The sequence below is a fragment of the Carassius carassius genome, chromosome 25 (assembly GCF_963082965.1).
Source record: "Carassius carassius chromosome 25, fCarCar2.1, whole genome shotgun sequence".
NCBI lineage: Eukaryota > Metazoa > Chordata > Actinopteri > Cypriniformes > Cyprinidae > Carassius > Carassius carassius.
Genome location: NC_081779.1, coordinates 8,842,599 through 8,868,044, shown reverse-complemented (window position 1 = coordinate 8,868,044; position 25,446 = coordinate 8,842,599). Strand labels below are relative to the sequence as shown.

The window sequence follows — 25,446 nt, the reverse complement described above, 5'->3', positions numbered from 1 at the left end:
TACAGGTATCTCGTGATTAATCGCTTCAATTTAACTCCTACGGTTTAAGTTTATGAATGAGCAATGTCTTCATTGAGCCGAAGGAAAAAAAATAAAACGATTTAAACGAAACATTCAATAGTTAAATTTGGACTATTCTGTATCGGTCGAGTAGAAATCCAGTTTGTCCAGGAAATAAACCATTATTCTAACATACTGGTTTGAGCTCAACGACCACCGCACCCAGCAGGACAGTGTGGCGCAACAACGTCACTTCCGCTTGTTTGGGAGGTTTGAGGAACGAGGACGCTTCCGTGCGTTTCAGCTGATTGTTTACTTCGGATGGACCCGGTAAAGTAATACAATTTTGCGTACTTCAAAGTTTCGCACGAGGTATCGAGTCTTTCTGTGAGCGTAAACAGACACTGTTTTTGAACTTTGAGTAAAAAGCGAAGTGAATAATTTGAGGCAAGCGCTTTTACTTGTATAGTGGGTCTCTAGCCATTAACCCATTGGTATGCAAGCAAGCAAGCTAACCGTTTTTATATTTTGCAGTTGTTTTGAGAAAGTAAAAGTACGACAGGTTAAAGTAGTGTGAAACTTACTACCCCGCTTCTCTAGTAACGTTACAAGTCAACGAAGACTTGCCACACTAAGTTAAATAACTTTTGCAATCGTCCATCAGTAAGTTCCCTAAAACAGACTTTATTTGGACTTGTCCGTCTTCCAGGGCTGTGGGGCATAAACCACAAGTGAAAACAAGCAGGACCATATGAAACTTCCGTCAGAAAATGGCTACGCCGGCAGCAGTTTCCACGGATGGAGCGAGCTCCAGTAAGAGATCTTTTCATTTCCACTTGGTGTTTATGACACGTTAGTATAAGGTGAATAAAGTTATTGTTCTCTGGCTTCAAAAAATTAATCTCATGCAAATAAATCTTGTGTTTTACAGTAAGAAATGAATGAATAGATAAATAGCTGCTTAATGAGGCCATGTGGAAACAGTCACAATAGTACACAGAGCAATTTATTTTATTGTTCACTTAGTGGAGATTTTGAAGTTTGCTGGTAGGACGTAATTCATTATGATGTTACTCATAAGCCGCTCTTCCACCGAAACTACCTGGGACAATTTGTCCAAGGAACTTTTCACCCCAGTCATGTTGCTGTCTGCTCTTCCATCGCGGTCTCAAGTGCCGGGAAGATTAGGCAACGTAGGTAGTAGTACGTTATACGTAATACGGAAGTTTCTGACTTGCATCCTCGGTAGTCTGGACTTCGCGAATTCGACTCGGGAGTGTGAACTCCGCGGACAGGACGACACAAGTCCGGTAATTCTGCAGCCTTGGCTTCTGCAGTTTCCCTCTATGTATTTACAATAAGATGAAATATGATTTCAAACACCACTGCAGCCTTTCGTTTTCATTTAAACATATTAATAGCCACAACGTATTAAAGCATCTTTGGTGTTTCCATGTTTTATACAAAAAAACACCAGAAATTGAGGGGATGTGATGTCATTGGCAGGCGACACAATGACACTATGGACACGGTTCATGTCACTAGTTAAAATGGCTTATTTCTCTGGATTTAAACATTCTTCGAAACATTTGGGATAAAGTACACAAGTCAGCAAATTATATAACACCGTTCCAGTAGTTTTGGATATTTTAATAAAACAAATCTTACATATTGTGCCTTTTAATAGATTAATAGAATAAAGAGCAAAGATTAGCTGTTAGATTTCGTTTTAAACAACTATATTCTCGCCTGAAACTACATTTCATGATACAAAAAGTGCAAATGCAAATAAATGGTGATTGAAATACAATGCTGCATGAACTCAACTAATCAGCATGTTTGACGCCGAAGTTCTTCCCCCAATAGTTCTGGACCGTTGAAAAAGTCCTACCTCACGACCAGGGACTTTCTGGGGCAAGTCGGTATAACTGCAGACCGGAGATCTCCAAAATGTGGCATACACTTAAAAAAAAAAATTGGGCAGAACCTCCAAAATGAGGCGGGGCAATTTTTTTTTACCATTGGCTCTACTACAGCCAATTGTTATTGATTTAAATATTAAAATAAAACTATAAATTAAACCATTGTTTCTAGTTGATCTAAAATAAAATATGCTGTATAAATAAATATGCTCTGTGAGAGCAAAGCCCAAAGCTCGTGGCCAGTGGTGTTCGGACTTTGTACATCTTTGAGTCCAACTTTGAGTTTGTACATCTGCTTTAAGATGTGAACGGGAATCGCCCACAAGCTTTTCCACAAGCCATTCCAGTGCAGCGCAATATTTTACTCTATTGATTTGTTTTAAGCAACGGGGCCAGGGCACGAATTTCGCAAGGGTAGGAGGGGGTAGTGACGCTGGGTGTAACATTATTATAATGCTCAGACAGGTGATGTTTGCTTTCTAACAAAATAACATATAAAAGTGGATCAAATAAAGGTTTTTACTTTAAGTATGTCATTAGTATGGGAGCCTGTTTCTGCCATGGGATATTAAAAAAAAAAAATCTTTTTTTAATCACTGTTGTCACTCTTCAGATGTCTTTATTTTGGAGGTTATTCCGGCAGAAAGGTATATGCACGTAAGCACATGTGTGCCTGTGTTTTCATATGATCTTGATTTGAATGTCAGTGTTGTATACTGTCTGTAGTAGGCCTGTCACTGCCTGGCTTGTGCTCTTCTTTATTATTTTGAGTATATTGCCTTTACACACAGTTGAGGTTAACGACATATCTCATCTCAGTGTGAACTGCTTTCTTTTGTAGTAGCATTTTATTTGTGGTATAGTTTTTCTTCCACAAGCAAGTTACGCTCACTTCACTGTCAGGTTTTGTTTCAGTGTGCACTGGAAAGATAGAATATGTGAAAACAATAAATGGTTAGTTCACCCAAACATGAAAAAATGCTGAAAATGTACACACCCTTAAGCCATCAAAGATGTAACTTGCTCACCAGTGGATCCTCTCTAATGAATTTGTGCCATCAGAATTCAAACAGCTGATAAAAACATCACAATAATCGACAACATGAGTCCAGTCCATCAATTAATGTCTTGTGAAATTAAAAGCTGCATGTTTGTAATAAACAAATCCATCCAGACATTTTTAACTTGGATTTTGATGTCAGAGGACAGGGGATTAACATTTACACTGGAGGTATGTGGATTACTTGTGGATTGTTGTGGTGTTTTTAATCTTTTACTTCATTGTAATAAAGCTAGCTACAATCCATAAATAAATCACAGGGCACCATAAATCCTAATGGCTTTTTCCACAATTAATTTTCATGAATTTCTAACATTTGGTTGAAACATTTATCTTTTTGTTTTTTGTACTCCATAGGTACTCATGGAAATCGAAAGATGGCTTCTTCAGAGGTTATTATTGTCACTTCTACTTTAATAATACTTTCACATTCACTTTTTATATCATATCGACTCCATACTGGTGCTTTTTTTCTTTCTAAACAGTGCTAGCAGATGTCTCACCTTTGTCTATAATGTGAATGGGACTCTCTTCCCCCTTCTTTTTCCATTTATTTCTTGTGAATCGGCACAGCTCTTGATTTACATCCATTAATGCGTTTACCATATAACCTGTATAACATCTGCACTAATTGTGTTACTGTATTTTTGAGGTTAAGGTTTTTTTTGGGGGGGGGGGCTTGAATAAAATCACAATTATCAATACATTTTTTTTAAATATTAAGACTTCATGTCTCTCAGCATTGTACAGAAAAATCCCCTAGTGAAATCAGTGATGCTTAAATGTATTAGGCAACAGCGTATAATTAATTCACATTTGCTGAAAATGTTTCTTTGTCATAAATGCATTATGAATGGCTTAAATACCTGCCTGATATGTTTACTGAGCAATCATATCTATTTCAGCTCCTTAGCATCTCTGGTTCATCCCAGACTAACAAAAAAACCATGGGCCACCGAGGAATTGACCCCACTGGGGAAACCACATATAAAAAGGTGCGAGCTGTTTATATACAGATTTTATGTCCTCATTTTGTGTACTGCTAACAGTGTAAATATTTAAAAATAGAAATTTGCTAGAGATGGGAGCAGATCAAACTTATCGGCAGTTCAATTTCAAATCTCAGTGTCATGATGCACATTCCTGAATCTGTCGGATCTGCTTACAACTCTTAGATTATTGTTGTGTTATCTGTTCTTTGTGTGGCACCATGAAGGAGATAAAGCCCATTAAATGGTATGGGCAGGTGCATACAGATAAGACTAGCAGGTCTTGAGTTATTGCTTCTCCCTTATAGCCTTATTAAATCGCATGTCTTTTGTAGGCCTTCAAACAAGATGCATGTATCAGTGTTATATTTACTGTTAAAATTAGCCTGGAGTAGTTCCAGAAGAATTTTCTTGCTATTTTTCTGATTGGCACATCATGTTGTTATTCTGGTCATCGTGTGCCCTCCACTGGAACCCTTCTTCAGACAACATCATCTGCTCTGAAAGGTGCCATTCAGCTGGGCATCACACACAGTGTGGGAAGCTTGAGCCAGAAGCCAGAGAGAGACGTGCTCATGCAGGACTTTGAAGTGGTAGAAAGCCTCTTCTTTCCCAGGTAGGTTTTTGTGTGTGTCTGGGTGGAAGTAACCACAAAGAACCTTTTTCATAAGTGGTCATTTTGTGTACTTAAAAGTGCTTGTTTTGTTTGTTTTTTCTCACTCACAGTCAAGGCAGTAACTCAACTCCAGGTCATCACCATGGTGACTTCAAGTTTAAAACTTATGCTCCCATTGCTTTCCGCTACTTCAGAGAGATGTTTGGGATCCGACCCGATGACTATCTGGTACTATCCTGTTTGTTCACTAAAACCGCATTACCACAGTTTCCTGGAAATATCAGGGAGCTTTATAATTGTTTGTAGTTCTGGAAAAGTCATGGCAATCTTTTAGGGAAGTCTTTGTGAATATAAATTTTTTTGACTGGTCTAAAATATTTTAATCAACTAGAAATTGCTGTTGAATAGAGCTTGAGTACTGTAGATTTAAACTTACTTGCGATAGGTCTTTTTCAGTGAATTTATCAAAGAGGTTTACAAAGTGGTTCAAATGATTCATTGTCACACAATTCTGAATCAAAGTAATAACTGGAAAAGCCATGAAAAGTTATGGAAAGTAATTGATTCATGTTCATATTGCATCTCTGTTTTTGGTTTGTTCCATCCAGATTCTTTTTTTGCCTTATGCCTTCCTTTTATGACTTGAACAAAAGTGCTTCTCAGTGACATTGCATTTAATTAAACAGACACCTGCAACACTCCAGTCCTATAGTAAATGCTGTGTGTGTGTGTCTGTGTGTTTTCTGCAGTACTCTCTTTGCAATGAACCCCTTATTGAGCTGTCTAATCCTGGAGCGAGCGGGTCTCTCTTCTACGTTTCTGGTGATGATGAATTTATCATCAAGACGGTACAACACAAAGAGGCAGAATTCTTGCAAACACTCCTGCCAGGTTACTTCATGGTAAGCGTTTATGTCTGTATTATTTATCTCAACATATCTTGTTCATTTTATTATTATTTGATAATTATTTCATTATTATATGATATGTTATTTCCTCCATATAATTGACCTTACATCTTCTAGAATCTGAACCAGAACATGCGTACGCTGCTTCCCAAGTTCTACGGCCTCTACTGTGTTCAGGCTGAGGGGAAGAACATCCGAATTGTAGTGATGAACAACCTGCTGCCACGCGCTGTACCCATGCACCTTAAATTTGACCTGAAGGGCTCAACGTGCAAGCGGCGTGCTTCGCCGAAAGAGAAAGCCAAGGATTTGCCCACGTGCAAAGACCTAGATTTCATGCAGGACATGCCTGAGGGCATATTACTGGAGAGTGACCACTACAGTGCCCTCTGCAAGACCATTCAGAGGGACTGTCGGGTGAGAGAGAGAGTGTGTGTGTGTGTGTGTGTGTCTGTCGGGTGAGAGAGAGAGTGTGTGTGTGTGTTGGAGACAGAAGTTGACATTGCAAGAGGAAAGAAATGTAAGGAAGAATGTTGCAACAAAATGGTGCAACAAAAGTTTAATTGTCTAAGTCAGTGGTTTTCAATTCCCGTCCTGGGTTACCACTGCTCTGCAAATTTTGTATGTCTCTTTTATCTGATGCTCTTGGTTCTGAATCAGGTGCGTTAAATAACAGAGACATAGAAAATAATCAGAACGGTGGTATCCCAGAACTGGACTTAGTATAGCTTTAGGATACATCTTTGCCTTTGCCAGCTATATTTTCTGCACTCGAGATGCTTGGTTGTAAATACATATGCAATAAATGCATATTCATGGTAGCTTAATCCATTCTTTTAAAATAACGGTTTGATTGAATCACTCTGCAGTTTGCATCTGCTACATGTGCCTCTCTGTATTCCTGTTTAGGTACTACAAAGTTTTAAAATCATGGACTATAGTCTGCTGGTGGGTATCCACAACTTGGACCGGGCCGGTGAAGAGGCATCATCTGCAGTGCCTGATACCCAGAAAAAGGCACCAGGCCAGAAGCCCCTGTACTGTACAGCCATTGAGTCTATTCAAGGGGAGTCCAAGGGCAATACTTCACCACAGCCCTACGAAAGGTTAGTGATCCACCTTTGGCTGGCATCTTGAGACTAAATGTGTAAAGCTATAGAACCTTTTTACAGTGAATTTTAAAGTATTGTGCCATACTTTATTTAGAACTGCAATTTTTCTCTTAATATTATTACTGTGAAATGATTACTTGTGCCAACACAGTTGTTAATGTGCGATATTTGTTCTTTATTTGCAGCATGGGAGGAATTCCAGCATTTAATTCGAAAGGAGAAAGATTACTGGTTTTCATCGGCATCATTGATATCCTTCAGTCTTATAGGTAAACTATATTTCCATATTTTTGCATTTTCTCCATAACACATTCCTATAATTTGCTAATAACTGTGTATGGTAGGCTTGTAAAGAAGTTGGAGCACTCGTGGAAGGCTTTCCTGCATGATGGGGTATGTCTCATACTTCACGTCAAACATTGTATGAAGACTTATTTTACAGATGTATTTTGTGTATTTATTTTGTTTTTTTGATGTTTTCCTCTGCAGGACACTGTATCTGTTCATCGGCCGAGTTTTTACGCAGATCGTTTCCAGAAATTTATGTGCAGTACAGTCTTCAAAAAACCTCCTTGTAAGTTTGATAGTCACATTGAAATATCTGCAATGGATGCATTAAAAGGCTAATACATTAAAGTCTATTTCAATTCTTCTGTTAGTGAAAATGCCAACCACAAAGAAAAGTCGAGGAGGAACTGCGTCTTGTGGGAAGAAGTCAAACATTGCAGTATCTGGACAATCACAACAATCCCTTCCTGTAGCAGCAGAACAAACGCAGCCACAACAGACTACAACGCAGCTGTCCAGCAGTGGAGCTGTGTCCCTCAGCCCAGACACTCAAGGAGACAGAGGTATGAGAAAACATTGAGAGATAGGAGAAAATGGGAAGGATAGACGGACAAGATAGCAGTAAAATGAGGCTTTAAATGCTTGTGGTTTCCAGTATCATTCTCTCGTGATAAGAATGTCTTCTAAATGTCTTAAATGTCAATCATTAGCCATGTTTCTAGTCTGGTTGATATTGCTCAAGGAAATCTTCTTTGTTGTGTTTCCTTGGTGGTTCAGAGTTGGGGTGTAAATACAAAAATTCTATGGTGTTTTCTGAGTAGATTCAAAATAAAACATCAAAAACTCAAACACTGAAAACTGGACCATTTTAAATTATCCAAGTGAGTTTAGGTATCAAACAATTTATGAACAGGATGAAAAAATAAATAAATATATATATCAAAACATCATAATATGCCCTACCCCATTTTTATAATTTTTTTTTATTTATTTTTTTTACACTCCGATATGTCCAAACATGGAATAAAAGGTCCTTTGCATTTCATTTTAAAGTTGAATAGCAACTGATATTGATATATTGATAGAATATGTCCAATATTGCCCTAAATAATGTGACACTGGTGTATTGTACATCTTTAATTCTTTGCTATTTTGGTAGACGTATAAACTATCTGATCTGTTGTCATTTAGAATAAATTGTTTGAATGACCATTTCCTCTATGCAAAGCTTAGGTTTTTAGCATTCAAGCTACTTGATGGTCTCAACTGTATGGCTTAACTTGTCCTTGACAGTATGGAAAGCATTGTTCATGCTATGCTTTGTTCCCTTTCATTACTTCCCCTGTACTGCGTCGAAGACGCTTATGGGAAAAACTCCTTTTTTCTCCTGAACTGAAGCCTTATTCAATCACGCAGTGAAACTGCACGGCCATTGGCAGCGAAGCCCGCCAAAGCCCGGCAAAATGGGCGGGGAATCTGTCTATATATTGGCCGCTTCGCCACAGGAATTCAGATTTCTTCTCCTTCAGCGACGACGTCACATCGCTTCGCTGATCTCTGCTGAACTGCTCGCCGTTGACACGCCTCGCACTGGAACGCAACTGTCGGTCCACGCTGCAGATACATCGCTTCCCCGCAGCCATCCGGCAAGATAGAGATTGAAAGAGCTAATTTCTCTAAAAGAGCCTTTTCTACGGCGTTGTTTCAAATGCCGTCTTGTCATTGCAGTTCGTGCAGAGCCTCTCTTTCCTTCCTCCCACAAGCCGGCAAGGAAGAAAAGGCGGGGTTGAGGATTAAAGCAACAGGATGAAAGCGAGCTCTTTATTCAGCCAGACCAATGTCCCTCTGCTGCCGCGAGTGATCTGGTCTTGTTTGGAGGGACTGAGGAAGAACTGCTAGAGGACAGCATGTCTCTAGCTGCTTCAGATGCTGAGGAGCTGTCGGGCTCACCGGACCCCGCCCCCTCGGTGTTATCTGAACCCAGCTGCCTGAAACTCAGGATGGACGCCGAACTTATCCGCGTTCTCTCCAGGGCAATGGATGAGCTTGGTCTGGAATGGTCTCCTCCAGAGGAACCAGCCCGTAGCCGTCTGGATGAATGGTTTCTGCCGGGGCGCCAGCAAGCCCCTCGTCAGCGAACCGCCCCGTTCTTCCCGGAGGTCCACGACGAGCTTACAAAATCGTGGCACGCCCCCTACTCGGCGCGCTTGCGTACTTCATCTTCATCCACGCTCACCTCAATTGACGGCGCTGAAGAGAGAGGATACAAGCGATTGCTGCTGCTGATCTAGTCTGTGGCCGTGCATCTCTGCCCGCCCACGGCTATTGGATGGAAAGCCAAGGCCAACCATCCGTCCAAACCCTGCCGTATGACGTCGGCGCTCGTCGGCTATTCCCTTCAGTTTGCACGACGTCAGAACAGAAGACATCTGAACCGTGCCCTCATGAGACGGCGCTTCAGAATGATCACGTTGAAACAAAACCTCTCACAAATACGCTCAGGGGGATTGGTTCTTTTCGCTGGATCTGAAAGACGCTTACTTTCACATCCAGATAGCCCCCCGTCACAGGCCGTTCTTGAGATTTGCCTTCGAGGGTGTGGCTTACTAATACAAGGTCCTACCCTTTGGGCTGTTTCTGGCGCCTCGCACGTTTACAAAGTGCATGGATGTGGCTCTCTCCCCTCTCAGGCAAAAGGGAATCCGCATTCTCAATTACCTCGACAACTGGCTAGTTCTAGCTCAGTCAGAGGGGGAGGCATTGGGTTACAGAACTTTGCTCCTCAGCCATCTGGAATGCCTGGGGCTCAGGGTGAATTTTGCCAAGAGTTCGCTGTCCCCCAGCCAACGGATATCGTTTCTGGGAACAGTGTTAGACTCAGTTACGATGAGGGCAACAATGGTGAAGGAGCGCGCCGCGGCTCTACAGCAACTCGCGGCCTCTTTCAAAATAGGTGCTTCTCGACCCCTAAAAACATTCCAGAAGTTGCTGGGTCTTATGGCAGCAGCATCGCCGGTGCTGGAGCTCGGGCTGCTATGTATGCGCCCCCTCCAATATTGGCTGAAACCGCGTGTTCCACCTGAATATCAAGGTGAGTCAGGACTGCATTTCGGCCCTGACCCCTTGGAGGAATATGCAATGGATGGAACGGGGTGCTCCGCTTGGTATGGTTTGCAGAAGGAAAGTGATCTCCACAGACGCGTCCAACAAAGGTTGGGGTGCGCTGTGTGAAGGGAAACCCGCTTTCGGCCGAAAGAAGAGAGCACGCTTCACATCAGCTGCCGCGAGATGATTGCAATTCAATGAGCCTGCCAGAGCTTCCTGTCAGACCTAAGGAGCCACCACGTGCTGGTCAGTCTCTTACATAAATCACCAAGGGGGCTGTCATCGACGCGTCTCTTCAGACTAACGTCACGACTACTGGAATGGACCCAGAGCAACTTGGGGTCCCTGAGAGCAGTGCATCTACCGGGCAAACTGAACAAGGGCGCGGATATGCTGTCAAGAAGCGGAGTCTCCTCAGAAGAGTGGAGGCTCCACCCACAGACAGTTCAGAAGATATGGGACGTCTTTGGCAAAGCGGAAATAGACCTCTTTGCCTCAAAAGACAACTCTCATTGCCCAACATATTTTTCCAAGATCGAGGACGCATTGTCCCAGGACTGGCCCAGCCGTCTTCTTTACACTTGTCCTCCGGTTCCTCTGATTCCCCAAGCAATCAGGCGTGTCAGGGACCAGAGATGCAGGGTTCTTCTTGTAGCCCCACTCTGGGAAAATCAGCACTGGATAGCCGACCTGTCACAGATGCTGACTGCGGGCCCATGGCCCGTTCCTCTGAGACAGGACCTCCTTTCTCAGGCGGACGGAATGATTTGGCATCTGCACCCAGAGATGTGGTCTCTGCACCTTTGGTCTCTTGACGGGAACCCACGGGACTCCCTGAGCGTGTGCTAGACACAATTTCACAGGCTAGAGCTCCGTCTACACGACGCCTTTATGCCTCCAAATGGTCTGTGTTCTCCACATGGTGCTCAGACCATGGTGAAAACCCGACCTCTTGTGACGTATCAGTGATACTGTCATTTTTACAAGAGCTCTTGGAGAAGGGACGATCCCCCTCCACGCTCAAGGTCTACGTAGCGACTATAGCGGCGTCATACGCCCTTATAGCAGGCCAGTCGGTGGGCAGAAACGACTTAGTCGTCCGATTTATGAGAGGTGCCAGAAGGCTTCATCCGCCTTGCCCTCCCACTGTCCGTTCATGGGACCTGCCCTCGGTACTGAGAGCCCTAAAGGGGGCCCCCTTTGAACCGCTACAGTCCATAGGCCTTAAGGCCCTTTTGCTAAAGACCGCTCTGCTGTTGGCACTAGCGTCTGTTAAGCGTGTGGGCGATTTGCAAGCACTTTCAATAAGCCCTAATTGCCTAGAATTCGGGCCTAACGACTCGAAGGTCGTCCTGAAACCAAGGCATGGCTATGTACCAAAGGTGCTCTCCACACCTTTCAGAGCACAAGTGGTCACTCTCTCTGCATTACAAAACACAGAGGATGATCGAGAGCTGAATCTGCTTTGCCCAGTGAGGGCTCTAAAAGTCTACATAGAGCGTTCTGCGCCAATAAGGTGATCAGAGCAGCTCTTCATATGCTTTGAAAACCGCGCCAGAGGGTTACCGGTCTCAAAGCAAAGGCTTTCAAAGTGGATTGTGGATGCAATCCAGCTAGCCTACTCTTCTTTGGGCCTGCAAAGCCCAATTGGAGTAAGAGCCCATTCGACGAGAGCAGTGTCTTCGTTCTGGGCATGGTCTAGTGGTGTGACTATCGCAGAAATTTGTGCGGCGGCTGGTTGGAACTCGTCGTCCACATTTGCTAGATTTTATAATCTAGACGTCCCGGCACTTCATGCTAGGGTACTTTCTGTGTAAAGGTCACTGCTTTGTTCCTCATTTGCATGGTCTTGGCCATTCTTTGCCCAAGACTCAAACTCTGCTCGTATGCACTCGGTCCCTTTGGTACTGAGGCGATACGAACACGGGATGATCAGGCTAGGCCAGACGTAACCTCATTGAGCTTATTCTGCTCCTAGTTGCTATTGTCATATCTTGGTATCACAGATCAAGTATGATTGCGTTGGTCGTCCCCCCTTCTTAGCATGGCGTGATTGAACTGGGTTCCCATAAGCGTCTTCGACGCAGTACGAGGGAAGTATTGAAAGGGAACGTACTCTGTTACTAACGTAACCTCGGTTCCCTGAAATACGGGAACGAGTACTGCGTTCCTTGCCATGCTAAAAGGCTGCACGACTCAGTCGTCGCTTCAGTTGAAATAACCTGAATTCCTGTGGCGAAGCGGCAAATATATAGCCAGATTCCCTGCCCATTTTGGCGATCTTTGGCGGGCTTCGCTGCCATAGGTTCGTGCAGCACCACTGGTTTGTTTTAATAACACTGCACGAACCAATGGCCGAGTACGTTTTCGATACTAGCAGAGATTGCATGATAACTTTGTATAGATTAATAGTCAGATACACTTTTGTGCTGATAGAAAAGCTGTAAATGTCTGCCCCCTACAGCACATGCATGGACAGTGTCAGCATTGTTCTCATAAAACCATCAGTTCTCTCTGAGGTTTATGCATTTGAATCATCTGACAGTTTAGAGCCATAGATTGTTATTGATTATCATCTAGAGGCGAAAGCAGTTTTGTAGTTCAATTTTTCCCCTTTCCCCATCAACCCCACTAAATCTTTATTTGCTCTTTTTTTCTCTCCTCAGGTGTGCAGATTACTCGTCCTGACCTGCTCCCACAACAGCTTAATGAAGATGAGATCACAAGTAGCTCAGCTGATACGACTCTGTCAGCAGCCTCCCCTGAAAGCTCTCAGCACTCAAACACTCCAGCTCAGAGGTATGTGATGGTTAAAAAGATTTGGATGACCTTGACCAAAGATTAGTCAACTACTTATAATACTATTCATTGATTCTATCATTCGCTGATGCACTCTCACTCTTTTCTCACATAATAAATGTATACAGACATGTCTATTGATTCAAGTTCATTTCATTCCCAGTCATAGCAGTATAGCTGCCCAATCATCCATGGAAATCTTGTATGTGGAAGCCAGTTTCACTCAGTGAGATCAAGCACATCAGAAGTAAGAGACATTTTGTCCTGGGCTGCAATCTGTTTCAGACTAAAAACAGTTACACTTCATATTTTAGGAGTGTTTTAGATGGTTCCAAACTAGTGGGCTACAATTGTGAAATTGTTGCAAAATTGTTTAGTCTTTTTCAGCCTGTCATATTAATACATTTACATATTGTTCAGGCTAGGCATGGTAATATGAATACATTTTAATATTTGTTTTGAAGACATTTTTGTTAGCGTTTAGCTACCTTATTGGGTCACCACTTGATATCTAAAATAAAATCTGAAATAATTTGAGAAATTCTGCTCTATCGTGCCAACATAACAGATTGTGAAATGAAGGGTTCTCTTTATCATCAGAGTGCATGCACATTTACGGATCATTGTTTGCAATGTGTTCTTTGCAAAATGAAATGAGAGCTGCTTTTTACAAAGCAAGCATTGCTGTTTTTTTTGTCTTAGTCATTCAACTCTGTTCTACAGTAGCGTCAATTATGTTTTCTCTTGCTGTTGCAGTGAAAGCCTTTGGATGAACAGAACAAAATAAAGCCCTCAAGGACAATGATTTGTTCTCTTTTAAGGTCATCAGTACAGGAAGAAAAAGAAAAACATTAAAGTATGATTATCTTGCTGTAACACCTGGAGAACTGGAAACCAGAGAATCTGGATAACAAAAGAGAGAAGAGCACGTTCATAAAACAGTAAAGACGTAAAGACAAAGATGCCCCCCCCCACCTTTTTATGTATTTTTATTTTTTTTGGGATGTCAACAGAATGGCGTCCAATATTGCTGCTATGAAATGGAACCAAAAGAAAGATGCCACTGTAGTACCTCAACAGTGTGATATCACTGTTCTCAAACAGTGCCATATTTACAAGAACTTTTTGAACCCGAGAATGTTCACAGCAGAAGTAAAGTGATGAAAACTTTGCATCATATGACCCACTTCTGGGGAACAAACAGGTCTTTTGAGTACCTTGGTGAGAGTTTTCTAGTGGACTTCATTTGACCATGCACCTTTTTTTAAATTTGCCAAGGAGACCAATCTGCAGGGGTCATGTTATTTCTAAGGGAAGAAAAGAAGTCTGGTGGATTTTTTGTTTTGTTTTTATTGCCTATTTTAAAGACATTTTAGGAATATGGCTTGATTATTAACAACAACAAATGTAGAATAAGTCAAGCCAGTTCAGGTTGCCTGGACAATCACATAAGACACTTTTTCAAATCTGAATTGATATAATCTGTAAATCGTTTTATGAATCGATTTGATTGCAGTACTGTGATCTTGTATTGGATATTTAAATGTGCCTTAATCACAAGTTATTTAGCCTTGTCATAAACAGGAAGCTTTTCACTGTGCATGTGAGTGGCAAAAACAAAATCAGTCGGTCATGTTTGATTGTTAAAATACAATTATTTTAAAATATATATTTGGAGCTTTCCAAGAAAATGCTTTGGCCAGTTTTCTTTGCTTTACATTGTTAGGAAAAACATGCAAGAAAAAATTTAAGGAGAAACAGGGTAAAAAGATCACTTTTGTAACAATGGAAGAAATATTGTATACCATATATATAAAAGCCCAAATTCAATATTTTGGCTTGCGGGACACATTTTAAAAATGGTTGTTTTTTAGCACACAATAATACTTCATATTTGGCAGACTAACTACTGTAAAATAAAAATATATATATATAGTATCTGAACATCCTTCAGTATTTTTGTATGTCTACATAAACTGGGTAGAATAGAAACTTCTCTTAAGGTCTTTGGTTTTGTGAAGAGAATTGAAATCAAACTAAACTTAATCCTAAACCAAATCTTTTTTTTTTTATTATTATTATTATTACATATGTTCATGCTAATCAGTCTGTCTGAATACAGATATATTGGTATGAAGATGAGTATGGTTGGACTAAGAGAAAGTTGCTGGATCTTTTTCTGTGACAATTTTTCTAAACAAAAGAAACATTCCTGTAAAAAGTCATATTTATTTGTATGTTTGCATGTAATTTATTTCTTTATCTCAACTTCCTAAGTGTCTGATTCCCGGTGGCCATTTGTTTGGGAAGGTGATTTTTTTTTTTTTTACTGTACACTTACGATCGGGGATTCCTGTGCAATTATGGTTTACTCTGAAAATGCTGCCTTCATTCTTGTTGTCTATCAAACTGAGAATGGTCATATGTGGTATCTTTATGAAAATATTCTTAACTCTTACAATGACATTCATTTCTGCTCTCTTTCAGAGGATATTAAGACTTTTGGAGTGGAAAATATTGCAACATTTCATGCTGTATGCAAATGAATGAAATAAAAAACACTGAAAAGTAGAACTTCCTGTGTCAAGTTTTACTAACCGATGTTAATGTTAAAGGCACAGTGTTTCATGGTTTACATCTGCACTTAAAGGGGTCCTATTATTCTATTATACAAAGTCTTTATTTTGTTTTGGGTGTGAACTAGAACAGGCTCTCATTCTAGGATGTTGGAAAAACACATTTTTACATATTTTACATTATTACAACAGCTCTCTCCTCAGTCTAACTCGAATAGTTCCTTTATCAAATGAAGGCGCGCCTTCTGAAATACAAAATGTGCTGTGATTGGTTAGCTGGGCCAGTGTGTTGTGATTGGCACCACAGGCTCCTGGTTGGGAAATGTCATGGCCCATACAGTCTATGGTCATGGCCATAGCATAGCCCTCTTCGAGCTTCAGTGTAAATATAGCGTCAAAATCAAATCAATTTGTGTTTGATTTAAGCCCCAAGGATTGTACTTACATGTATTATTAAGCAGTGACACTGTCATAAGTTTTTATGCGATGCAGATTAAAGTGGCTTCATAAATTATTTAACGCAAAACACACCTGATGCGGATTCTTTGCTCTTCATTTTCTACAAGCATAGTTGACAAACCCTGTTGAATTTCCTTGTAATTTATTAAAAGAAGGTTCACCGCAGTCTTCTGCCGACTAAACTGACTTGAACCATATTAGACATTCTCTGCTTGAACGCACCCGACGTCGTAATTACGACTTGTCAACTCGTACGAACAGTGTTGCCAGATTGGAAATGTACAAGTATCGTACCAGAAGTTCAAAATTATCGTATTTGGAAGAAAATTCTCGTACACGAGTCAAAAGATTTATTTATCTATTCTAAACCAACTACATTTTAACACGACCTGCAAATTACCACAATAGGTAGGCGAATGGTATCTGTTATTGCTTGTGTATTGTTTTAAGCATTAATTAAAAAAAAAAAAGTTGGCGTATGGTTGGACGGAAGCAATGCGACAAAATACTATCCTATTATTTTCAGTGACTGTCTGCATCGCGGCACATATTAAAACATATTAAAATTATTTTAACACTTGCTTTGTGGCGTCCAGATTAGAGGTGCAGTTAACATCTGAGCCGCTGTCATCGGAAGACTGCGTGTTGCCAGATGTTGAAGGGGTTCTTGCTGTCATGGACCGCAACTAGTGCTCGTTGGCTTTAAAGTAGAGCACTCTCCTGCATTCTTAACACATCCTGAGGTGCACACAAACGCATTTAAAGTGTCTGTAATAAGCCGATTTCGTGTATGAGTAAAGAAGCCCTATTACTGCAACTACCATCATTTCAATTTTCATTAAATTTTGCAATTATCGTACATCACGGGATTTTTTCATTATTGATCGTACAAAGGTAAAAAATTATCGTACAAATACGATAATTATCGTACTTCTGGCAACACTGAGTAGTACGAACTTCTCAGGATATTTCTGCACCGTGTCCTGTTTCAGAAGGGCCACGGAACTGTCAGCCAATCAGCTTTGCTGTTACAGATCTCGTCATTGTTCTACATCTGTAAGCCAATCAGCGACGCTCGGACTTTGGGAAACGGACTTCCAAGATGGTGCTCGAAAGTACTATGGTCTGGTAAGATATAAACAAACGCTTTGTTGTAGATACAATTGCTCTTATTACATAGTTAATACTCCTCAAACTTATTGTAAATACATAGGGTTTTCCTTCTGACACACTTTTGAGCCCTTAGTTAAGAACAAGATAATTCAATAGTCGGTTTCTGTTTAGAATGACATTCTCCTGAGTCATTATTCAGCACTTAACGTTTGCTCTGCAATAAAGAAACAGACCACTGACACAAAAACACTAGAATTGTCATAAAGCGATACTGGTTGTGTTTTGGACCGTTTAGTGTGTAGTGAGATGAATTGTTGATATAACGCTCTCAAAAGATGTCTAGATAGGCAGCTCAGCTTGATCACAGATATTATTCTAAAGCGGGTTTCCACTGCTGGAATACAATTTACTTACTTTGGATGCTATGTAAAATAAAAATAAAAACAGGACCACCAAGTGCCAGTTTTTGATTTTTTTTATCGTTTGCAAATGTCAGCACTCAGTTTATGCTCTCATACTTGTATAAGTTGGATGAAAATAGCTGAATGTATTCATATGTGTTACAGTGTAGATAACAGTGAATACATGAGGAATGGCGATTTCCTGCCCACTAGATTACAGGCTCAGCAGGATGCTGTCAACATTGTCTGTCACACAAAGACCCGTAGTAACCCAGAGAACAACGTGGGCCTAATCACAATGGCAAAGTAAGTCTGTCAGTGCTGTATTTTATTTCATATATATATATATATATATATATATATATATATATATATATATATATATATATATATATATATATATACATACACTACAGACCAAAAGTTTGGACACACCTTCTCATTCAAAGAGTTTTCTTTATTTTCATGACTATGAAAACTGTAGATTCACACTGAAGGCATCAAAACTATGAATTAACACATGTGGAATTATATACATAACAAAAAAGTGTGAAACTGAAAATATGTAACATTGTAGGTTCTTCAAAGTAGCCACCTTTTGCTTTGATTACTGCTTTGCACACTCTTGGCATTCTCTTGATGAGCTTCAAGAGGTAGTCACCTGAAATGGTTTTCACTTCACAGGTGTGCCCTGTCAGGTTTAATAAGTGTGATTTCTTGCCTTATAAATGGGGTTGGGACCATTAGTTGTGTTGTGCAGAAGTCAGGTTGATACACAGCTGATAGTCCTACTGAATAGACTGTTAGAATTTGTATTATGGCAAGAAAAAAGCATCTAAGCACAGGAAAACGAGTGGCCATCATTACTTTAAGAAATGAAGGTCAGTCAGTCCGAAAAATTGGGAAAACTTTGAAAGTGTCCCCAAGTGCAGTCACAAAAACCATCAAGCGCTACAAAGAAACTGGCTCACATGCTCACGTGGGGGTGCTTTGCTGGTGACACTGTTGGGGATTTATTCAAAATTGAAGGCATACTGAACCAGCTTGGTTACCACAGCATCTTGCAGCGCATGCTATTCCATCCGGTTAGCGTTTAGCTTGACCATCATTTATTTTTCAACAATGACCCCAAACACACCTCCAGGCTGTTTAAGGGCTATTTGACCAAGAAGGAGAGTGATGGGGTGCTGCACCAGAGGACCTGGCCTCCACAGTCACCGGACCTGAACCCAATCGAGATGGTTTAGGGGTGAGCTGGACCACAGACAGAAGGCAAAAGGGCCAACAAGTGCTAAGCATCTCTCGGGGAACTCCTTCAAGACTGTTTCAGGTGACTACCTCTTGAAGCTCATCAAAAGAATGCCAAGAGTGTGCAAAGCAGTAATCAAAGCAAAAGGTGGCTACTTTGAAGAACCTAGAATATGACATATTTTCAGTTGTTTCACACTTTTTTTGTTATGTATATAATTCCACATGTGTTAATTGATAGTTTTGATGCCTTCAGTGTGAATCTACAATTTTCAAAGTCATGAAAATAAAGAAAACTCTTTGAATGAGAAGTTGTGTCCAAACTTTTGGTCTGTACTGTATGTATATATGATTTGTCAGTAGTGCTGTTTACATTTAATAACTCTTTTGGTTCGCTTCAGTAATTGTGAAGTCCTAACCACTTTAACATCAGACACTGGTCGCATTCTCTCAAAGCTCCATGCGATTCAGCCACTTGGAATAATCTCATTCTGCACCAGCATACGAGTGGCACACGTATGTATTCATAGATGCTTATAGTGATAGTTCTCTCAAAAATTAAATAAGTTTTGGGCAATTATCTTTTTAAAAGAGTGAAAGTAGTATTTTAATTTGTGTATATCCGCATCTAGTTGGCACTAAAGCATAGACAAGGCAAGAACCACAAGATGAGGATTATTGCTTTTGTGGGAAGCCCAGTAGAGGACAACGAAAAAGATGTATGTTTTTTGTTGTTTATTAATGAATGACAAAATGCTTTTCATCTTTCATTGTTGGTCAAAGTGAATATTTTATGTAATTTTTTTTTCACTAAATACTTTTAAGCTGGTGAAGTTGGCGAAGCGATTGAAAAAAGAAAAGGTCAATGTTGATGTGATAAATTTTGGAGAAGAGGTAACTGTCACCTTTCTTTTGATCACTTTAAAATCTTTCAGATTTTCTTGTTTTGATTTTTCATTTGATCTCTTTTAATCAATCTGTTCAGGAGGTGAACACAGAGAAACTAACTGCATTTGTGAACACTCTGAATGGAAAGGAGGGCACAGGTTCTCATCTGGTCACTGTGCCCCCTGGGCCTAGCCTGGCTGATGCCCTGCTGTCCTCTCCCATCCTGGTTGGTGAGGGTGGTTCCATGATGGGCCTGGGGGCAAGTGACTTTGAGTTTGGAGTGGACCCCAGTGCGGACCCAGAACTGGCCCTGGTAAGATACAAATTTAACTCTTGTATAACTGAACTGAAGAATGAATCCATAGCATTACAGGTGAAATGTTTCACTTTTAAATAACAGAAACTTCTTATACATATGTTTATTATGCAGAAACACCTATGAGTAAAACATTTATAGGTTAATTCCCTCAAAGTGTGAACACTGAAGCTCTGTGATGCTTTAACTTTTTTTGTTTACCAGCAACTTTATTAATTCAGCTACATTTTTTTTGCATTTTTAGTTCAGTCTCACTTGATCAATTCTTATGACATTGAAAGGGAAGACATTTATTTAAGTTGCTCTTGATCCACAGGCTCTGCGTGTGTCTATGGAGGAACAAAGGCAGAGGCAGGAAGAGGATGCTCGTAGGGTGGCTGCCCAATCAGCAGCTGAGGCTGGCATTCCCACCTCAACCGTTGACGGTAATGATGTGCTTGAATGTTTAAATAGTGAGGGATGGTGGGCATAGTGGCTCTGGGCTATTACTGGGCAGATTGCAGGTTTCAAAATGTACCAAAGCCCCTGCTGGTAGATGCGGGTACTACACCACCAGGCAGCAACAAGCATCTTTCACCTTTATAGCCTTCCATGGTGACTTCAACATGGTCCTAATTCTTAATAACATTTTCAGTTATTGATTCATTTTGTGCAGCCTGTTCATTTTTTAAGTAGTAAAATTGCACTGATGCTTGCTTTTTAATTTTCAAATAGATTTTCAGTCTTCATCTCCATACTTTGGATTCTTAACATTATAGTTGATTCCCATTGCAAGACAAAGTCCTGATTTTCTGTGCCACTTTTCTTCTTCCCTTCAGAATCAGAGGAAGCTCTTCTAAAGATGTCTACCTCTCAGCCTGAGATTGGTGTGGCAGCACTGCCGGACTTCAGCAGCATGTCAGAGGAGGAGCAGATAGCCTATGCCATGCAGATGTCCCTGGCAGGTGGAGGTTTGTGCCTCCCTCTCGTACCTTCTTAGTCTTAGAATATGCTCTGTACTTGACACTGAATGCGATATTGACCAATATCTCTTGTGTCAGAATTTGGAGAATCAATGGATACAGCAGCTCCAATGGACACTGCGGAAACTAAGGTAATTAAAAATATTGTCTGTTGGGCTTCAACACTTCAAATTTGTTTGTATTTTGTACGTTTCAAATTGCTGAGCAGGGTATTTGTTTTTTCTTTTCATTTTATATATATATATGTGTATATACCCCTATGTCTTTTCCTTGTGGCAGAACACCTTATACTCCCTGATGACTTGTCTTTTCTCTTGCACTTTTTAACTGATTCTACAGGAAGAGGATGATTATGATGTAATGCAGGACCCAGAATTCCTCCAAAGTGTGCTGGAGAATCTACCTGGTGTTGATCCCAACAATGAGGCCATCCGCAATGCCATGGGCTCCATTTCATCTCAGAGTGGTAACAAACAAGAGAGGAAAAAAGATAATGAGAAGAAGAAATAAATTCAGGTGTTCTGTGACTGATTGTGATTTGAAGACATGGGAAATGAGTTCCTTCAAAAAGTGGCCATCAAAAGTCCTTATAAAAGCAGTTTTAGATGCATATGGAGTTGCTGAGACATTCACTACCAAATTACAGCAATGTTGTGTGGTACCTCAGAAATTCACACATAGCTTGCTAATGATCTTTCCCCCCTTCTGCTCTGTGCATAACTGATTAAATATTTGATAAACCCATGCAAAATATGTAATTTGAATGGTTTCTGCTTTTTTCCTATTGCTATTAAAACATAACATCTGATCAGAAGCCTTACAGTTTTATTTTGCTTAGAAACATGTTTTACCTTGGCATGTCAGTAGGATCTTTGACAATATAATGAAAATATTACACATGAGGCCATCCTTAAAAATATTTTGGTTTGCAGTAACAGTAAATAATAAAAAAAAAAGGGTCGGTAGTTAGGTCTATATTATTTTTTCAAGTTTCATTGTAAAAAAAAAAAAAAAAAAAAAGTACAATTTTGGTGATGGTGATTTACATAGGTATGAATTTAAGCAAATTAGCATTTTGTGACGTCACTGACTGGGTCTTCAACCCGTGCCTTCGGGCGCATCATTGCAAACCTCATTTTGATGCAGGCTATATAGACCACAAACAAATTGAAATCTTTGTCAAAACCATGTTTATTGCATGAATTTCAGGTGAGAAAAAAAAAATGAGGTACTGTTTTACTTGCATCCACCGCTAGGTGTCAATGCAACCTACAAATGAGAGACCGCTTACTTGGGTTGTCACTTTTGTGAAAAAAATCCTGTTTGATTTGAGAGACAAGTGTTCATTGAATCGATTGTAAAATCGATTTTGCGTGTCTAGATGTATTTTATACAGCAAATAACACCAAATATAGGTAAATCCACGGACAACAGGCAGGACGAATGTAGAGATTCAATATATTGGTAAAGACCAATATTTCTGATGATTTATTGGCTCAAAGTTACATGCACAATGACAAACAGGAGTGCAACATTCTCGACAAATAATAAGCAGAGTGGACTGCCATAACAATGCAAAACATTTACTGCAGGCTGTGTTTACGATTAGAAATTTCAACAACAACAAAAAATTGCATACGTAGCCGATTCTAGCCCGAATCTGTATCCGTATGCATGAGACTGAATACCGGCAGAATTTACATTTCTGTTGTAAAAAGAAAAACACTGCAGAATTATTATTTGCTGTTATGCGTGTGTGTCCGAAGCTGCAGTTGCTGTGTGACGCGTGTTCCAAAAAAAAAAAAGTAACCTGGACGCGCTCGGAGAGAAGGCCGTTAAAATCGATTTCCGATTTTCGTTTTCGAAACTTGTGTTGGTTGGTCCAGTCGATCCGTGCAATAGATTTTCGAACATAAAGTGACAGTCGACACGGTCACGGTTTTAGACTAGATGGGAGAAGGGATGGGAAAAGATCTGGGCACAGTTTTTCCAGAACTTCGTGCTAAATTAAAGCGGTGTCGAGCTTTTTTTTAATGAATTTTTTAGATGTATTATGGTGCCCGAACCCATATGACTTTGAACAGTGACAGCGAACATTTTGTTTACTGCAGCCGCAGCCATCATTACCAAGCGCGAACCATTGACTCTGACAGTGAATTAGTGATGTGTCGTTCTTGAACGATTCGTTCATTTTGAACGAATTTTTAATGTGACTGACATTAAGTGAAGAACGAGATGTCTCAGGAGGTGATTCGTTCAGTCGTGCATGCGCAATATTCTATAGGTTCTGCTCTGCTAGTAGTAATCATAGACGGTAAAATAAATGCAGATGGGAGTTTTACTTACTCAAACATGTTCTGAGGGCAGAAAGGAAAGTGATTGGTTTACAGATTCAACCAATGAATTTGAAGCAGAGGCGGAGTCAGGAAATTTGAACGTGTGGAAGGAATACTTCAGAGAGTTACGTTACTGACGCTTCGTGGGAGGCATTTATTGCAAGGTAAGTTAATTTACCATGTATTCTCATGAAAAAAATGAAAATCTCTAACATTTTAGATAATTAGACAGCATTATTAACATAAAAGATAATTAGTGAACAAAGATACACAGAACAAATAATCATGCATTTTCACTTGACTGCTTCATAAGTTAATTGCAGCAAAGCTGGTTATGAGGTAACTGGAGTAAAACATGCTTTTCCAATGTTTCCACGCTGTCTGTGAAACCGAAATGAGCGAAAAAGTACTCATTCATATCTCCTTGACATTACATCAGTCAGTTAACGTTAGCATAAGCATTAGCACTGTTCTCAGGGCAGGGGTACTCGATATAACTGTTATTTTTAATGAACTATGTGCTGCTTTCAGGGCAGGAGTACTCAATATTCATATTACTATTATTTTACTAAACTATGTGCTGCTTTCAGGGCAGGAGTACTCAATATTCATATTACTGTTATTTTACTAAACTATGTGCTGCTTTCAGGGCAGGAGTACTCAATATTCATATTACTGTTATTTTTAGTGTATTATGTGCTGCTCTCAGGGCAGAAGTACTCAATATTCATATTACTATTATTTTACTAAAATATGTGCTGCTCTCAGGGCACGAGTACACAATATTCATATTACTGTTATGTTTAGTGTAACATACTGCTCTCAGGGTAGGAATACTCTATTAATTTTACTGTTATTTTTACTGATCTATGTGCTGCTCTCAGGTCAGGAATACTCAGTATTCATATTACTGTTATTTTTAGTGCATTATGTGCTGCTCTCAGGGCAGAAGTACTCAATATTCATATTACTGTTATTTTTAGTGTATTATGTGCTGCTCTCAGGGCAGAAGTACTCAATATTCATATTACTGTTATTTTACTAAACTATGTGCTGCTCTCTGGGCAGAAGTACTCAATATTCATATTACTATTATTTTACTAAAATAAGTGCTGCTCTCAGGGCACGAGTACACAATATTCATATTACTGTTATGTTTAGTGTAACATACTGCTCTCAGGGTAGGAATACTCAATATTAATTTTACTGTTATTTTTACTGATCTATGTGCTGCTCTCAGGGCAGGAATACTCAGTATTCATATTACTGTTATTTTAATAAACGATCCGCTGCTCACAGGGCAGGAGTACTCAATATTCATATTACAGTTATTTTTACTGATCTCAGGGTAGGAGTACTCAATATTCATATTACTGTTATTTTTACTGTTCTATGTGCTGCTCTCAGGGCAAGAATACTCAGTATTCATATTACTGTTATTTTAATAAACGATCCGCTGCTCACAGGGCAGGAGTACTCAATATTCATATTACAGTTATTTTTACTGATCTCATGGCAGGAGTACTCAATATTCATATTACTGTTATTTTTACTGATCTATGTGCTGCTCTCAGGGCAGGAATACTCAGTATTCATATTACTGTTATTTTAATAAACGATCCACTGCTCACAGGGCAGGAGTACTCAATATTCATATTACAGTTATTTTTACTGATCTCAGGGCAGGAGTACTCAATATTCATATTACAGTTATTTTTACTGTTCTATGAGCTGCTCTCCACGTAGGAGTACTCTAGATTCATACTACTGTTATTTTTAGTGCATTATATGCTGCTCTGGGGCAGAAGTACTCAATATTCATATTACTGTTATTTTACTAAACTATGTGCTGCTCTCAGGGCAGGAGTACTCTATATTCATATTACTATTATTTTATTAACTGTGCTGCTTTCAGGGCAGGAGTAATCACTATTCATATTACTGTTATTTTTAGTGTATTATGTGCTGCTCTCAGGGCAGAAGTACTCAATATTCATATTAGTGTTATGTTTAGTGTAACATGCTGCTCTCAGGGTAGGAGTACTCAATATTCATATTACTGTTATTGTTACTTATCTATGTGCTGCTCTCAGGGCAGGAATACTCAGTATTCATATTACTGTTATTATAATAAACGATGCACTGCTCTCAAGGCAGGAGTACTCAATATTCATATTAGTTATTTTTACTGTTCTATGAGCTGCTCTCAGCGTAGGAGTACTCTATATTCATACTACTGTTATTTTTACTGAACTATGAGCTGCTCTCAGGGCAGGAGTACGTGATATTCATATTTTTAAGAGTAATCAGTTTTTTTTAAATCATTACATTTATGAATCAATAGACAA

At 39.8% G+C, this 25,446-nt stretch overlaps 2 protein-coding genes across 4 annotated transcripts; both read left to right on the top strand.

The window, feature by feature from the left end:
• The first annotated feature begins 675 nt into the window (after positions 1-675).
• On the top strand, positions 676-13,905 carry LOC132104100 (phosphatidylinositol 4-phosphate 5-kinase type-1 alpha-like). Of its 2 annotated transcripts, none has more exons than XM_059509320.1 (15): positions 676-813; positions 3,340-3,374; positions 3,888-3,977; positions 4,457-4,587; positions 4,698-4,815; positions 5,337-5,489; positions 5,613-5,912; positions 6,405-6,601; positions 6,793-6,876; positions 6,952-7,000; positions 7,097-7,181; positions 7,267-7,458; positions 12,667-12,799; positions 12,963-13,046; positions 13,556-13,905. In XM_059509320.1, exons 1-14 carry the CDS (start codon positions 771-773, stop codon positions 13,027-13,029), a joined length of 1,677 nt encoding a protein of 558 aa, XP_059365303.1. In that variant the 5' UTR covers positions 676-770; the 3' UTR covers positions 13,030-13,046; positions 13,556-13,905. The 2 variants fall into 2 exon arrangements, with proteins under 2 accessions (XP_059365303.1, XP_059365304.1); XM_059509321.1 differs by lacking the exon at positions 676-813 and adding an exon at positions 2,541-2,569.
• Positions 13,906-16,814: 2,909 nt separating this feature from the next.
• On the top strand, positions 16,815-21,576 carry LOC132104658 (26S proteasome non-ATPase regulatory subunit 4-like). 2 transcript variants are annotated; one of them, XM_059510222.1, is made up of 10 exons: positions 16,815-16,962; positions 17,514-17,654; positions 18,998-19,112; positions 19,229-19,315; positions 19,422-19,490; positions 19,582-19,797; positions 20,117-20,225; positions 20,619-20,750; positions 20,841-20,893; positions 21,102-21,576. In XM_059510222.1, the coding sequence occupies exons 1-10, from the start codon at positions 16,937-16,939 to the stop codon at positions 21,270-21,272; spliced, it is 1,119 nt and encodes a 372-aa protein (XP_059366205.1). In that variant the 5' UTR covers positions 16,815-16,936; the 3' UTR covers positions 21,273-21,576. The 2 variants fall into 2 exon arrangements, with proteins under 2 accessions (XP_059366205.1, XP_059366206.1); XM_059510223.1 differs by lacking the exon at positions 17,514-17,654 and having other exon boundaries at positions 16,911-16,962.
• Positions 21,577-25,446: the final 3,870 nt, after the last annotated feature.

Coding starts and splice junctions, on each gene's coding strand:
- LOC132104100 (XM_059509320.1), top strand. CDS start 771: ATGGCTACGCCGGCAGCAGTTTCCACGGATGGAGCGAGCTCCA. Junction 5,913..6,404: donor CCATTCAGAGGGACTGTCGG/GTGAGAGAGAGA, acceptor ATTCCTGTTTAG/GTACTACAAAGTTTTAAAAT. Junction 12,800..12,962: donor TCAAACACTCCAGCTCAGAG/GTATGTGATGGT, acceptor TTTCATTCCCAG/TCATAGCAGTATAGCTGCCC.
- LOC132104658 (XM_059510222.1), top strand. CDS start 16,937: ATGGTGCTCGAAAGTACTATGGTCTG. Junction 19,316..19,421: donor TAGAGGACAACGAAAAAGAT/GTATGTTTTTTG, acceptor AATACTTTTAAG/CTGGTGAAGTTGGCGAAGCG. Junction 20,751..20,840: donor GATGTCCCTGGCAGGTGGAG/GTTTGTGCCTCC, acceptor CTCTTGTGTCAG/AATTTGGAGAATCAATGGAT.